General features: G+C 38.4%; 1 protein-coding gene across 1 annotated transcript in view; it reads left to right on the forward strand.

The window, feature by feature from the left end:
* The first annotated feature begins 2601 nt into the window (after window positions 1-2601).
* The window catches only part of SUSD4 (sushi domain containing 4), an 88115-nt gene continuing 73635 nt past the window's right edge, over window positions 2602-17081 (forward strand). The window contains 1 exon segment of the mRNA XM_032216812.1: window positions 2602-2761. Coding sequence (XP_032072703.1) covers window positions 2602-2761 — 160 coding nt within the window.

The raw sequence follows: 17081 nt of genomic DNA on the forward strand, positions 1-17081 counted from the left end.
GAAAATCACCATACTCAATTTTTCTCTTTTTCAAGCGCGTAGCAATTTTGGAAAATGGCTGTCCCTTCTGTTTTTCCTGTTGGGTCCACTTATCTTACAACGATCCTGCAAGCAAACGTGATTTTTTTTTACTCAAGAGAAGTGCACACCTGGATCCTGCTGCGCTTTCCAAAAGAGACGGATGCAACCCTTTCATGCAGGATTCAGCCTCCAGAGCAAGAAAGGGAAGCAACGAGACTCCCTTCATAATTTGGGTCATCCTATCTGGGATTGGCGGAGAACCACTAAAGCGCAGGCAATAATACTATTGCCTAATAAGGAATGGCTGAATTATTGTTGTTGTTATGTGGTTAATCTTTGGTGAGATTCACAGCCTTTGGGACTGGTTGGTAGCTCAACAGCTCAAGTCCTAACCAAGGACCTAGGAACTGTTAAGGTAACGTCAGAGGATATAAGCTGTTCCAAGTAGGGTGGTTTTTTGTAGAATCAGAATGTTCAAGTCTGATAAATTTAGAATTTTCAAATAGCGAGGTAGCCGTTTAAGTATTGCTCCAATTACAATCGGGACAACACACGATTTCTTTTTCCACAGTCGCTCAACTTCAATTTGAAAGTCCCGGTACTTTGTGATTTTTTCTTGCTATTTATCTTCAATTTGTGCATCTCCAGGTATTGCAATGTCAATGAACCATACTTTTTTCGTTTTCCAGAGGTTCATTGAAGTTTCCATGAATTTTTGTATGTTGCTGCTGATGTCAAAGATTTTCAGGCATTTCTTGATGTAGCTATGGGGAACTGAATCAAATGCTTTCTTATAGTCTATTCAAGTCATGAACAGGTTGGTTCGTCTTTTCTTTGAATTCTTTAAGATTAGTTTGTCAATCAGCAGTTGGTCCTTTGTTCCTCTTGAATTTTTGCAGCATCCTTTCTGTTCTACCGGAAGCAAGTTATTTCTTTCCAAGTATCCATAAATTTGGTTTGCAATGATACCAGTAAGGAGCTTGTATGTTGTTGGCAAACAGGTGGTATTATTATTATTATTTACTTTATTCATTAAACATGAAACTCAGCCAACTGAACATTCAAAAATGCATTACAAATACCAGTGACTGGTGCTAATGGTTGATACGGGTTGCTGACAGTGTCCTAGGTATAAACCAAGTACTTTCTTAAAATATAAGATGTTCTGAGTAGCGCAGTTTTTTGCAGTTCCGCTGGTGTTATTGCAGGAAGCTGCAATTTGTTGATGTATCTTGTAAAATTCTTGGACATGGTGCCAAGTGCCCCGATGACAATGGGTATCACTGTTACATGCTTCATCCAAGCTTCATTTCATATCTATTATTATTAATCAGAGATTGTAGTTCTAATCCAAACGTCCATGCTTTGAGGTAAGGAAGATATTTTTTTCTTTTTGATGTTGCTGGTGTTACCGCTGTCGTCGCCGTGGCTCATTTATCACCGGGAAAACACGGGGCGTCTACTGCGCTCCGCCCGCCTGCCCCCCCCCCCGCCAGACTGGCGGAGAGACCCGGGCCTCCCGGGAAGGAGCGTGGAAAGCGGCTCGCGCACAGAGCAGGTGCACGCTCCGCCTTCTCATTGGCAGCAGCTGCTGCAGCCGGCACCGGAGCCTCGCGGGCCTTTGGCTCTTCGCCCCGCCCACCCCTGCAGCCAGGTAGGGATGAGCGCGAGCGGTGGCGCGCGCCGTGAGTGTCTCTCAGTCCTCCTCCGCTAAAGCAGCCGAGGGCAGTGCGGCGGAGGCGGGCGGTGCGCCCGGCTGGGGGAAAGACGGATGCTCCATGCAGGCAGGCAGCCCTCTAGGTAAGGACTCTGAAGCCTAAAGGATCCCCTGTAAAATCCGGTGGGGGCGGGGAGGGAAGGTGAAAAAAAGGCGAATCCTGGGACTCGTCGCGAAGCAGGGGCTTGGGGGGGGGGACTAAAGAAGGTGCGACGTGAGGGGAAATAACTTTACAGTGTTGCTTCCACCGCCATCCCGGGGTCTTTAATTTTATTTTAAATATCGCCTTGCAAAAGAGCACTCGGAGGTGCTCTTTTGCAAATGACCAAGCGTATCTTCGGAGGAACTGGAGGTGGGAGGGGGCGGGGTTCAGTTGGGAGAAAAACTGTGTCGTGTTGTCGTCCACCACCCAAGGGCCAGCCAGGGGGACGTGGTGGAGACAGGTCCGGCGTGTCCATTATCGCCGGGATCTTTTTTTTTTTTCGTCCATCCCTGCACCGGGAGAAGGGGAAAAAAAGGATTGCGTTTTCCCGAGGTGGATCCGTCACATCTCCTGAGACAAGAAAAGCGGGGGACGAATTGTTTTAGGAGACCGGGTTCCCCCCTCCCTTCTTTTTGCACCGCAGTGCTCCCATCCTGCCAGCAGGCAGCGCAGGAGAGCCGAATGGGGGTAACTGGGCTGGGGGATGGCTTCGGTTCCATGTGCAGGCAAGAAGCCCAAGAAAAGTGTCCCCCCCCCCGTTTCGATCGGACCGGGGGGGAGTTGCGCGGAGGAAACCGCCCCCTCCTTCTCCCCCCGCTAAAGCTGATTGCCTGCTCTGTTTGCAGACCGTTTCAATCCGGATGCCCTTTGCGGATGAAAGATGTATCATGGAATGAACCCGAACAGCCGGGATCCCTTCCTAGAGCAGCCGCTGCCGCCGCCGCCTCCGCCGCTGTTTCAGCGTTGCCAGTCTAAACTCTCCCTGGTGGTCTTGTGGTTCCAATTGGCGCTGTGCTTTGGCCCTGCACAGATCACAGGCGGTGAGTGAGCGGCTTGTTCGTGTGACAAGCGGTAGGGGAAAAAAAAGCCCAAACGCCCAGCTATTGGGGAGGGAGGAGGGGTGAGAGAGCTCAGGCTGCTTCTGACAGGCAGGTCCTCTTCGCGCCGGAGGAGGCAGCCTCTGGCTATTGATCTGATGGGCACAAAATGCTGAAACGGGGAAAAACCGTCCTCCCTACAGCCTTGCCTACCTTGCTGCTTTCTCAAGTCAGTGGATTGTGAAAAGAGAAAGGCTTGAAGGTAAAGTGGTGGGGTTTTCCTCCCATTCAAATTCATTAGAGGAGCGACCTCTTAAATAGCCACATCCTACCATGGTAAGTTAAAAGGAGTCCTCCTCAAAATAAATAAAGTGCCGCAGAAGATGATACTTCATGTACAAAGCTATAAAAGAATTCTTACCCTTCAAAGATTCTGAAATAGGACTAGGAAAGTGCATCTTCATTTTCTTGTTTTATTATTCTAGCTAGAAAATAAGAAACAATGCAATAATTCTGTTTCTGTGTGTGTGTGTGTGTGTGTGTGTGAGAGAGAGAGAGAGAGAGAGAGAGAGAGAGAGAGAGAGAGAGAGAGAGAGAGAGAGAGAGAGAGAGAGAGAGAGAGAGAGAGAGATTCACTAGTCCTCTCTGGAACAATTCTTTCCTTGCTCTCCTAAGTACATATTAAATGTACTTAGTACATCTATATGCTGCAGAAAAGCTATCTTCCAATCCACATTAAATCCTCCAATGATTATAAAATTCCACTTACAGTTTTAAGATTGTATCTGGGACACCCTCACATGCAAATTTTTATTCAAAATTGGATTTCTTTTAAAACTAAGCTTCAATATTGTTGTATATTGTCCATTTCCAAAAGAAAAGGCTACATAAAGGCACCCATTCATGTTGAGAAAAATTAGGAGCTAATGGTTGTCTCTTTTATTTGGCCAGACAGAGATAAGTAGCAGCTGTATCTTTTGGGGCAACCTTTGCATGTTAGGTGACCTGGTTGAATGACCCCACTTTATAAAATGAAAAAAAAAACAACAACCCACCATTACCCTCATTTTGTTGAATTGTGTTGTCCTGAGTTCCAAGTTTTTCTAAAGAGAAAATATTCATCCAGGAATGTTTTAGTCTCCAAAAAAGATGTTGGCAAATGTCCCAGATGTAAGGATGGACATTACCTATTCATATTATAAAGAGGGCTCATATAGTTACTGCAGTTCAGGCTACATATGGCCACGATGAAGACCATCAGGAGATTTCAGTTGTCATAAGTACAGCTGTCCAATTGTTTCTGACACAATCACTATCAAGGATTGCTTTTATTCGTGTCAACTAACCTGCTTATTAAGTTCAATAACTCTGGCTGTTGTTACTTGTCCATATTTCCTTAGCTGACCAAAAGAGTGTCTTGTCCTCACAAGGGGACAAGGGGTTACTATAGAAACTTCATATGTCCAAGGTCCTAAATACTGTATTAGTTCTTTCTAGTCTTTTCCTTAAGTGGGTTTTATTAAGCTGTTCTGATATTAACTGTACTATTGATTTTTAATATATGGGTTAAATTGATCAGTGCTGGCTTTTCTATGTGTTTTTATTTAATGGTATTGTTGATAGTCAATTTTGGAGGACTTCTGTCTACAATATTTTTTGAAGATAAATAGTAGAACTATTTATAGTATAAACTGATAGTTGCATTTTAGCTTTTAGATATTATATTTGCAGACTTCTCTTTTTGAAACACCTAAAAATATTTTAACCCTTATTTCTTTCAATGTTAGTGTTGCCTATGTTCTTGTAAGCTACTCGGGGCATAGTATGTGAACACAGTTCTTCCTATGTTCATTTTGAAACTAAAGTGAAATGCATTCCTTACTTTGAATTAGATTGTGAAGAAAACAAAACCCTTTTTAGTTTCAGTGCAATAAAATACTTTGCACAATCCTACCATAAACCATTTCCTAAATGGATCATGTTGAACCTCTCATTTAGTGAGAAGTAAACTGTTAGTTGAAGGAGTTCTGTAGCTTTCTCATGTGTTGTAGGTTAACAGATGCAGTTTTTTATATTAAAATGAAATAGTCTGCCTTTTGTTTGACAGCAGCCTGAAGGTTTGGTAGTCAAAAGATTGCCCTATTGTTAATTTATAATGTTTTTTTTTCAATTAGAGTTTTTGTATGTTTCTTGATGAAATCACAGTGAAATGAGGCCTGAACTTAAAACTGAATGAAGTGAATTTAAGCTTTGTAAAGTCAGCTAAGCTTTGAACCAAAGTATCCTCAAAGGTTTGGGTATTTCAGCAGCATATCCAAGGAAATAACACACACACAAAAGTAACATGCATTTCAGCCCACAGAAAAGTGAACTTAGAATGCATTAGCAGCTGTGAGTTTAGTTATAATTAGTTTGGTTTTCCTTGATCCAGCCGGTTGCACAAAAATGCAGAGGGTGCCATAGTAAGATGGAGTATGTGTTCAGAGCATCTCTTCATTGAAAGCATTGATATAAGCACCAGTTAAATGTTGTTTGCATTAAACAAGTCAGCTCCATATAGAATCCATTAGTTGCATCTTGGAACCTTTTTTCCTGTTCCAAAACCTCTCATTTTTCCTAATTGCCAATTTCTTTTTATATTTATACTTTTGCCTTCTCTCTCATTTGCTTGTTCAGGTTCTAATCCCTTTTGGCTTTTTGTTATCCATTTACCTCTGACATTTCCTTGTACCCTTCCTTTCCAAAATCATTCATGCTCTTCCTCTTCTACTACATTTAAATCAGAAAGTATTGCTAATGTTTTACTGGATCATAGATGCACTGTCAAGCCTTTGTTATTTCCCTGTCTTTTTCAGGTGCCTGCCCACATATGTTCTTTAGCGGGCAGTGTGGCGGCAGGGGGGGGTGTTATGACTTAAAAGTGTGTGTGTGTGTTCATAATTCATCTAACCATGTATGGTTTTTTATGCTCTATTTGCTGGTAAAGCTGTCAGCACATTGGGATAGAATTCAGGAAATAAAATCTTCTAATTGAGAGTGAAATCCTATTTTGTCTTGTATATATTATCCCAGTTTTAAAAACAGATCTTTTGCCACTATTCAACCTGTGGATATGTTAGTCCTCTGCTTACTGTTCCTGGGAATTCTTTGAATATAATGGCATCTTTGTAAGTATGTGTATACGCATCCATGCACGCGCGCACACACACACACACATGGGCATGTATACTTTTCTTATTCCAACGTTTTTCAGAAATTATGCTAGAAGACTATTGAATAGGTAGCCTTCAACTTGCAACCATTCATTTAGCAACTGTTCCAAGTTGCAAAGACACTGAAAAGTGACTAGAACTGGATCTTGCACTTAAAGACTATTGAAGCGTCTTCACAGTAACATGATCAAAATTTATGCACTTAGCAATCATCCATGTATTTATGATGGTTGCACTGTCCCATGGTTATGTAATCACCATTTGCTTTCCAGGCGGCTTCCAACAAACAAAGTTAATGTGTGGAAACCTGATTTGCTTAACGACAGATTCCATTAACTGCAATGATTTGCTTAACCATTGCAAAAAAAAGGTGATAAAACCAGGCATAATATGCCTTGCTTAGCAGTTATTGCTGGTCCCATTTATCATAACTCGAGGACTACCTGTATACTGTTAATACAAAAGAGCCTAAATAAGAACCAATATTATGTAGTGATTAAATATGGGCACTTGGTTCTAGTTCTCCTTTAGGCACAGAAGCCAGCTGGATGACCTTGGGCTAGTCATCTTGGCCCTAACCAGAGTCTGGGTCTGTGATAAAGCTGGCTGAAAAACAAAACCCTCATTGCATCATGGATTGCTAAATTTTGCTGTAAGAACTAGACAAGTACAATGTACAATAAAAGCAAACTTGCAACTAAAGAGAAATACTGAAACAAGTACAACAAAAAATACTGGATGTTTTAACAATGGAATTTGGAACTTATTAATGTTTGAATTCTTTGCTGTAGGAACAATTTTTCTCAAATATTCTAAATATTTTATAGAATACAAAATGAGTATCAAGAATACAGGATGGAGGAGGAGCCTACGTCACTATGAAATGGTCGCCCGATCTCGATGCTCCAAGATCGCCGCCAATACTTTTATTGCTGGGTGGTCCAATCGGACCTAAACCATCCCGTAGAGATGGTAAACAGGAAGACTATGTTCTGCTGATCACAGGGACATTGTAAACTCCCTGATTGATGCAGGAGAAGGTCTCTTAGCTGACGTTAAAAGCTCAGCCCCCAGGCCGACGAACTAGGGATGGCTCCAAAACAGGAGGAAATGGAAGAGAAAGTGTTTCCAGCTCGTGAGGAATTTTTATCCGTTTTAAAAGAGCCTGCCTATAAAAAATGTAAAGCTAATTTAAATCTAAGAATAAAAGAAATAAGCGGCAGAATTAAGCTTTGGATGGTTTTGGTCAGTGTGTTATCTTAATTTTTAAACGTTATTTTCATGGTTGGAATTTATGCAAACTGTTTGAAATGATTGGATCAAGTTTTCTTCTTCTATAATTTTTACTGTTATTTTCACAGCCTACGGACTAAACGTCTCCTTATTCATCACTACATGTATCTTTTACTCTTTCTTTTCTATTTCATGTAAGAATTTGATTTTTTTAATTTAGAATATTAAAAGATACAAAAAGAACAAATAGAATTGCAACAATTGTAACAACAAAGGGAGAGGTAACACTGCTACTTGAAGACTGGAAACTTGAGTATTGAAAACAAAATACTTTTACTTTCACTACTGATTATCCTGGTCCGGAACTTTAAAGACTCACAGTTTGTTTATAGAAAGTGATAAGAAGTAAAGCACCATTTGTTTATACAAATGTTCCTTTGAAGTATATCCTTAACCAGAGATCTCATGGTGAACCTAGGTATAACCTTGTAAAAATCTTCCAAGTCAGAGCAGCAGTGTTTTAACAGCTGGAAACAATGGCTTATTTACAACAACAGAGAGAAATTGTCAGCTTGCAAGAGATAATGTTTGCAATACAGAAACTATCAAATACAGTTGAGAAAATGTTTGAAAAATTAGAGCACATAACAGAAAAATATGATGAAAAGGATGGATATGCTTATCAAATGGGAAAAATAGAGGGTAGAGTCCCAAGCAATAAAGAGAAAAATGACTACAAAGAAATCAAATCTGCTGACATCTATGGTGAATGGTTTCTGTCTGGAAATGGAAAAAGTGGAGTATGGAAAGGGGAACTAGATGGATGGGAACCCTACCCTAGATGGCAAGACACAGAAGAAGAAAAAATAAAAGAACTTATGGACTTAAAGGGAGAAATTTTATTAATAACACCATCGATAACAACATTGACAATTAAAGACAAGCTGATTAAGGAAAAAGAAGAAGGGCATCGAAATTACATGAGAGAATCAATAAACAATGAGTTGCAAAGAAGAATCCATACAAACTTGATTAAGGAGACAATTAGAGGACTGATGCCACTCATTTGCTACTGGAAAGATACAGGTTGATAAATGAAAGTGTTTAATCTAAAACTAGTTGGACTTAGTGAAATTTGGTGACAATAGTTATGGTTAAATAACCATAAAATGATAATAATGTACACATATGTATTGGTATAACAAGTAGTAATTGGATATGAATATTGAATGGTACCTATGAAAGGAAGATAAGAAATGCTTTGGTTACATATAAAGATTAATAAAAAAGAACTAAATTATGATAATGGATATAGTCAAATAAAGGAAAGATAATGATAACAATGTGTATATAGGTATGGGTACAACATGGGGAAATTGGATGTAAATTGTAAACAGTGATTTGGAAAGGAAGATTAGAAACCTTTGTTACTAAATGTTATTGATGTTTAGCTAGAATAGGCCATAAGGAATAGTGTTATTGGGATACTAGAAATAGCAAATGAGATGCCAGTATGTGGTTATGTCTTGAGTTTTGGTATGTTTTATGATGAAGGACATTTTAACAATTATAGTGAAATGAGAATGGATGATGGTAACGTGTACAAATATATTTGATTTAAAATACTAGAATTAATATGAATCATAGGTGACTATGAAAGAAATGCACAAGTGTTTTTTGTAACCAACTGATACACTTTCTACAGTATGTAAAGAAAGAGGATTTTTTGTGTTATGTCTGTTTTGAAAAATAAAAATAAAAGTTTTAATTAAAAAAAGAATACAGGATGGAAATAACTTTCTGTAATATATTGTCAGAGCAATTTTATTCATTAGTTACCCCATAGATTGTCTTGGTCTATTAGTACTGCATCGATACTGTGTTAAAGAAGCTGTAGTTGCCCAGGTCCTTCATGAATCCTAAACACATAAACTATGATTTATTAACAAAACCAAATATGTATGTTCTCAGGAAGTGATATTACATGACAAATAAAACATTTTTGCAGTTATGTGTACATTACACTATGCTCAGAATGTTCTGGAAAATTTCAGAACTAACAGTATTTTAAAATGTAGAAAAACATACTTTCAGAATGTAAGTTCTGTAATGCACATTAGTTTTCTTCTTTACATGCGTACATAGGACTCACTGCAAGTCTATGCATGTGGAAAATATTCTCACAAATCTTTTTATAGCTCTTCTTCATCACTTTCTTTGTACCAGTTCTGAGTTTTACTGCTAATACAGAAGTAAATGTGCTCCACAACATTGCTGGCTGTTGTGAATAATGTGCTTTGCATTTAGTTATCCAGTAACCTACTTTCTTCAGAGCCGAGGTGGCGCAGTGGTTAAATGCAGCACTGCAGGCTACTGCTAGATCAGCAGTTCAGCGGTTCAAATCTCACCGGCTCAGGGTTGACTCAGCCTTCCATCCTTCCGAGGTGGGTAAAATGAGGACCCGGATTGTTGGGGGCAATATGCTGACTCTCTGTAAACCGCTTAGAGAGGGCTGAAAGCCCTATGAAGCGGTATATAAGTCTACTGCTAAGTCTACTGCTATTGCTATTGCTTCAGAGACATAGCAGTGTGGAAGTCTTTGAAATGAGTAGCTTAATGTTGGCATTTCTAAGGAAGCAAATGGCATTTGATAAGTGTGAGAGACTATTGTTACTGTGAACTTTTGGATCTATTCAGTGGTGGGATTCAAATAATTTAACAACTGGTTCTCTGCCCTAATGATTTCTTCCAACAGCCAGTTCACCAAGCTGCTCAGAAAGTTAACAATCGGTTCTCTGATGCGAACTGGCTGAATCCCACCACTGGATCTATTTTAGAAAAAGTCACAGTGTGGTAACATTCCTGGCCTTCAGATTTGATAAAGAAGTGCAATAGACTCTAAAGGAATCCTTTTTGAACATTTTTTAGAAAATATACATACATTGTGTATCAAATAGTAGTTGTTTATTGGCTTTTGGCATTTGTTTTTCAAATATAATTTCATTATGAAATGAACCACTTAGTTTTGTATCCTGATGACATCTATACAGAGGGAGGCTTATATGCTCCCCTCCCTTTTTGGAGTCAGCAAGAAATTGTGTCACCCTAAATCTTGCTTTCCCAAAGGATACCTATGCTTTGTCTTCTGAATGGGTTCATGCTATACTGCTGTCCATGTAACTTTAACGTGTAACATTTTGAGGGCTGGTTGATATGGAAGGTGGTTCTCTCAACTGAAATTCTAACCGTACCCTACATCATTCAGCATGTGAAAGACATCCTCCAGTGTCAATGCGCAAGTCCCTGGTCATTGTATACACCGTGCTTTTTTTTTCTTTCCCATTGCACTGCTGAATGATTTGTTTGTTGCTATTCCTTGAAACTTTGGTATCTAGTAGTGGTCCTCCAGATTTGTGCAGACAAGATGCAGCCAGTGAATAAGTGCTACTGAAGTGTTAGATTGAGAAAAGGGGTTTATTGTGGGGATTGGTGGGGAAGCTGTAAATTATCCTAACAACATAATGAGAGGAGAGGAAGCAAAGAAGGAAGTAAATTCCCTGCCAGTCAGGCTGCAGAAGTACAAGAGCTGAATTTTTCAATTTACACGTTCGATTACAATCCATTGCTGACACAGACTGGTTGGTTTCTAGGCTTTGTGCTCTAGATTTCACAAATCCATGTTTTTTAAAACAGTGGCTGCAGAAGCAAGAGATCCTGTTTTTCTTACAGCTAAAAGAAAACTGAGGGACAGGAAGCATACTGAAGAGGGTGATCTCCCAAGAAACTAGCAGAACTACTTGGAGCCACAAGATGGTTGGCATGGAATGCATCATTTCCAGCTACCTCCCCGGCATGTATCAACACATCTTATATTCCCTGCTCTGCACATGTTAAAGAAGTGAAGAGAAAAGTAGAGAAAACTTCACATCCATACTGGAGCACCTTAAGCTATTCTTGGGTTATTTCAGCTTCAGACAGACATAACACAGGGCTTCCAGAGGAAGAAATTGTGGACTGAAGACATCTTTCTGAAAAGCAGAGCCGATGACTGTGTGAAGAATGAAGAGCTGGTGAGTAGACTGGCTCTTCATACCTATGACAAAGAAAGGATGGGATTTATTTATTTATTTAGCATATGGCATTGTTATATTGGTCAGGAGACTACAATGCTAATGCAGAATAATACTTGGCTGCCTGTTTACCAACTCTATTAGGTACATGCTTAAGCGCTTTCCACTGTGCACCACAAGAGGCAAGCTAACTTCGCACCAGAAAAAAAGGCAAGTGGCTTTCCCTGCAGCATCATCCAAGGTCCTTCTCCTTCCATGAAATCTGCCTCACAAATAGGCGTCGTAACTGGGAAGGTTCAGTGACAGCAGGATTCTAACTGCCACACAAAGCACTGGCTTGTCTCCCCACAAAAATGTATCTATTTATCTACTTGTACACAACATGCTTTCAAACTGCTAGGTGAGCAGAAGCTCAGGCGAGTGATGGGAGCTCACCATACTACATAGTGTTAGGATTCAAACTGCTGGCGTAGAGATCATCTTCAGCATCATTAAGCCACTGAGCCAACACACTTCTTAAGAGGATGGGAGATCGCCCACAAGTGCTATAGATCATTGCTACTCATGAGGAGACCTCGAGACAGCAATCTCCAACCAGTTTTGAGCACTGGGAGTTGTAGGAATAGCCATCCTCTTCAAATCACAATTGGTGCCTTTAAAAGGAAACTACATTTACATACTTCCTATTCTAATTTCATTTCGATATTGCTTACTGATTTCTTTTCAGCTATTAGAAACCTTTGGATTGATAAGGGTGAAAATACCAGGTAAGTGCTTTCAAACTTTAACAAAACACATTTTAACTAAAAGCTTAAGAATAAAATAAATAGAAAAAAGGTAATTAAGACCATGATTTTATACAGTTATAAATGGATTGGGCATGCAGATAAATTTTAAATAAGATCTTGGAGTTAATTATAAAGAATTCTTTCCATGGGAAAGTTCATTTGCATGTTTTTCTATAACAGAAAAAAGATGTAAAGAATTTAAAAAACTTGAACACTAGAGGGAACTAAAGGTTTTAATTAAAGGGAGAAGAATACATAAACCTGATTAAATATCATAACACTGAAAATATTGGTAGATATTTTGGAAAAATGTAATCAGAAGTTAATGTCAAGTGTCACTTGCAATGTTTGCTTCTGTGAATAGTTTGTGTGAAAGAAATGGTGGAAGAGGAATAAGTTTTATCTGACAAGACAGAAACCGAGTGGAATGAAGCACCAGCACTGAAAGTGGATCTATAAATCACAAGCTGCAAGGGTGATATGGGAAAACATGTTTAATTAGGCATACAAAAGAAATCAGTTTATACTTTAAAAATAAAAAAGGAATTACAAATAATAAATCAAAAAAGTGACCTAGTTAATACTTTTATATTGGATTTGCAAAAGAAGTTTGTTAAAGCTTGGGTGAATCTTATGAGAAAGGGTAAGCAAAGAAATGAAAAGAAGTTCTATAACATTACTTGAATGAGCTAGAGTTTAAGATTGCTAGTAAAAGAAAGGAATATAAAATTGGTCTATTTGATCACAGTTAAAATATGTGTTATTATTGGCAACTCTTAATGAACTTTCTGGCACCAGGTCTGAAATGATAATGCTTTATGAATATATTTATACATAAAAGATGGGATGCAGGATGAAGATTTCATTGGTTACAAATTAAGAAGCGGTGAAAAATTGCCAAAATTGTTTATACTTGTGATGTAGGTTGCAAATCCCTTCCTTCCTCCCTCCCTCCCTCTCTCCCCTTTCTACTTTTTAATTTATACTTTTATTATTGCAATTATAATCTTTAATAACATTATATTTTGTAAAAAAAGGCATTAAGATGCAGATGAAGGCATATTATAAGTACCGTATTTTTCAGAGTATAAGACGCACTAGAGTATAAAATGCACCAAGATTTTGAAGAGGCAAATTAAAAAAATTTTTTTTGCATTCTGCAGACCTCCCCAAAATGGCCTACTTTTTGCAAAAACGGGCCCATTTTTTGACAAAGAAAAGGGTATGCATAGCCTTTAGGAGGCTTTTAGAGTGCTCCTGGGTACTGGGAGGATAGGGGGAGGACAAAAACAAGCAAAAACCAGCCAGTTTTTCATGAAAATGGGCTTATTTTTGTCAAAAAAAAAGGCATGCATAGCCTGGGGGGCTTATAGAGTGCTCCTGGGGGCTGGGGGGCAAAAATTGCCTGTTTTCTGCTCAATTTTGTGTTCCCCAGCCCCCAGGAGCCTTCTGGGAGCCTCCTAAAGGATACGCACAGCCATTTTGGTGAAGAGGAAGGAGTTTCTGGAGGCAAAAAATGCTGTATTTAGTGTATAAGATGCACTCAGATTTTCAGCCTCTTTTTTGAGGGAAAAAGGTGCATCTTATACTCTGAAAAATACAGTAGTCTTCAACCTTCAACAATGTGATTATAGTAGCACTGAAAAAGTTACAAGAAGTCCTCAAATCTATGACAGTCACAAGATCACCATGATCATATGATCATGATCTGGGTACTTGGCAACTGTCTCACATTTACAGGTAGTTCTCAACTTATGACTGGTCACTTAGCAATGGTCCAAAACTATGACAAGTTCTCCCAAAGGTATTTATTACCTAGTCACAAAGTTATGTCTGTTGCAAAACCCCTATGGTGCTCTTGTGCACCCCTTATGACTGACTGCAGAGATACTGCAGCATGCCCCTGTCTGTTTTCCCTCCAACCTGTTCATAGGCATTGGGCTGACTCTCCCATCCCACTAGCTTCCACATTCTCCTCTCCCCCATTACCATAGATGGTCTAGTAGCTGTAGATGGACGCGCCTGCACAAGCCCCCCAGGATCTCCTGAGGCAATAAATGCATTTGGGAGAGCAAGGATGGGGACTCATTAAGAAAGGCAGTTCACTTTCAACTGTAATGGGTAGGTTCTATTATGGTTGTAACTCATACCTGTACTGCATTTGCAGAGTCCTGCAGTCATGTGATTATCATTTGTGACCTACACAGCCTTCCAAAGTTGCAAAGATAGATAGATAGGTAGGTAGGTAGGTAAGTAGGTAGGTAGGTAGGTAAGTAAGTAGGTAGGTAGGTAGGTAGGTAGGTAGATGACAGATAGATAGATGATAGATAGATAGATAGATAGATAGATAGATAGATAGATAGATAGATAGATGATAGATATTATGTATGTATGTTTGAATGTATGTATGTATGTATGTATGTATGTATGTATGTATATATGTATGTGTAAAAAGTCACGAGTTGAGATGGCTGCCCGTGTAAATTGATTACAAACTTGTGAACATCCATGTTCAATAAATAGTGGACCATCCTTGCAATAAAAGAATGATATGTGGATTTGATGTTCCTACAAGTGAAATAATGAAAGCAGAGAAAATGTTATCTATATATATAAAAGCAAAATATCACCCATGCATCATCATGAAATCTCTACAAACTTGAAATTTGGCATGTATGTTCCTCTTGGCTTCTAGGTGCTCACTAAGAAAGGATTTTTTGAAATGACCATCGGATCATCAGTATTCGTTATACAGTATTATATTAACACATGTCAATGCTAAGGAATTAGACATTCTACTCCCCCTCCCCACTTGAAAGGAACTCTGTTCCAACTGTCAGTTGTTTAATATGGGCATGGCTAGTACGTGACTCATCCGGCCTGTGGGCTGGCCCGATCACATGGTTTTGAAGTGAAGCACAGGTATCCAGCTAGTAAAGTAATGCAACTATGATGGGACTTAAGAGAAATCTGTTGGCCCTTTTTAATTATTATGCTAATAGCATATTTTTACATCATATGCTGTCACATAAGGCATAAGACTTTTCTAGTGAATATAAGAATGTTTAACTTGGATGAATGTCATTCATACCTTAGTTCTGTGAATATTGTCAAAAGGGAATTATTTACAATGCTAAGAGCCATTTATCCAACCTGCCTATAAATTATTCACAGAAGCACCAATATTTATGATAAACAGTACATTTTATTAAAGAAGTGTAATGGCAGTGCATAACTAAGTTACATCTAAATTTAGACTTTGCTACAAAGCTGTTAAGATACTGGATTTTTATATTTAGATTTAGACTTCCTTGATTTTGCTTAATTAAGAGCATTATGAAACTTCCTAATAATTATACATGTATTGGCTCCCAGTATGTGTCGGAGCTTATTAGCAAGAAGCTTTAAAGCCATACCTGATTAAAAACCCAATGTACTTGCTTCTTTATCTAAATCTTTTTCTTTAATGCCATGCCTTCAAATGTATTATTAAAAATGTCATCTTTTCAATTATGACACAGCATCATGTGAATGCACTTTCTAATTCCTTATGTTTGTCTGAATTTAGTGTCTTTTTTTAAAGGAAGGAATATAAGAATCTCTGTTCAAACAAGACTATGAGAAATAATTAAAATTTAAGAGATTAAATATGAAGACCCAGATTATTGGGGAAAATATGTTGACTCTATAAACCATTTAGAGAGGCCTGTAAAGCACTAGCTGTTAGCAAAACCTTGGTCTAAACTATTTTTATAATATTTCAAAGCTTTCATGTCCTATTTGTCTTCTAAACATCACCTAAGAGTCAATCTGCAGCTGTTTGTTTTTCACTCTGCTGCTAAAGTAAATGGGATTTATAAGGAAATTCCTTTAGTACATGCCTACAAATTTTGGGAAAGGAGAAAAAATGTTAAGGTCCTCAATTTTCAATTAATTATCATTAATCTTTTTAAAAAACCATTCCTGTTTTAAGATACGTAATGCTTGTATTGTGAGGGGTCCTTGGTGCTCTTTGAACTTGATTGTTTTCTCACAAACATTTAGGTAATATCATCAGTGCTAGTGTTTGTATTGTAGATATTATATTGGGCTGAGTGGGAGATACAGTATATTAAATTTATGTTACAATTAATTGTAAATGGGTTCGTGTTTATGATTATGGCATATGAATGGTCAGGAAGTTGCTAAATGTATGCTTATTTGAAATATACATAGTAAATCTGAGTTTTTTTTAACTCTGAATCATATGAGGGATGAATGAAAAGTAATACTTCCAATGTTATAAATTGCCAACAGATGTCTGAAGTGCTGGAAGTTCTGATATCGTCTTTGGCATCTATTCCTCAGTGGCGTGAGAAAATATGGTATTGCTATTGTTCACAAAGTCATGTGATAACTGTATTGAGATAAAAATGGTATGTTGTTAGACCAAAAAAATATGTAAATAGTTTATTGGTGTGATTGAATATAAAGTGGGCAATCTGTGATAGCAAAATGAGTTTTACATGAAAAAGTTGTTGGACAATTAGCAGGGCACTGAAAGGGAAATTTCTGCCAAGCTTAGTGCCTCACTAAAGTGTATGGATCACATTATTGAGGTTCTTCAATATCAGGTTTATGCAAGATGGTGTCAGAAAGTTCCTTACAAGCTGATAGGAGAGATGAAAGCTTCATGAGTTGAAATTTGCCGGTAATTGTTGTCACACTAGGAGAATGAAGATGAGGAAATTCTTCAACACCATTGTGAAAGTGATGGAAAATAGGCTCATCATTATGACCCAGAAAAGAAATATCAGTCCCTGGAATATAATCACAGAATTTCACATGTGAAAAAAAAAGCCTACAGAACCCAAGGTTTAGCAGGAAAACTTTCAGCTACAGCTTTTCCAGGATGCAGAAGGTGTCACTCACATGATATTCCTTGGACCTGACACTTGGCTCTGAATGATACATTGGAAACCTCAAAATTCTGTAACAATTTGGTAGAGAGTTCAGAAGCACAAAAAGGTAATTCTGCAGT

The sequence above is a fragment of the Thamnophis elegans genome, chromosome 4 (genome assembly GCF_009769535.1).
Source record: "Thamnophis elegans isolate rThaEle1 chromosome 4, rThaEle1.pri, whole genome shotgun sequence".
NCBI lineage: Eukaryota > Metazoa > Chordata > Lepidosauria > Squamata > Colubridae > Thamnophis > Thamnophis elegans.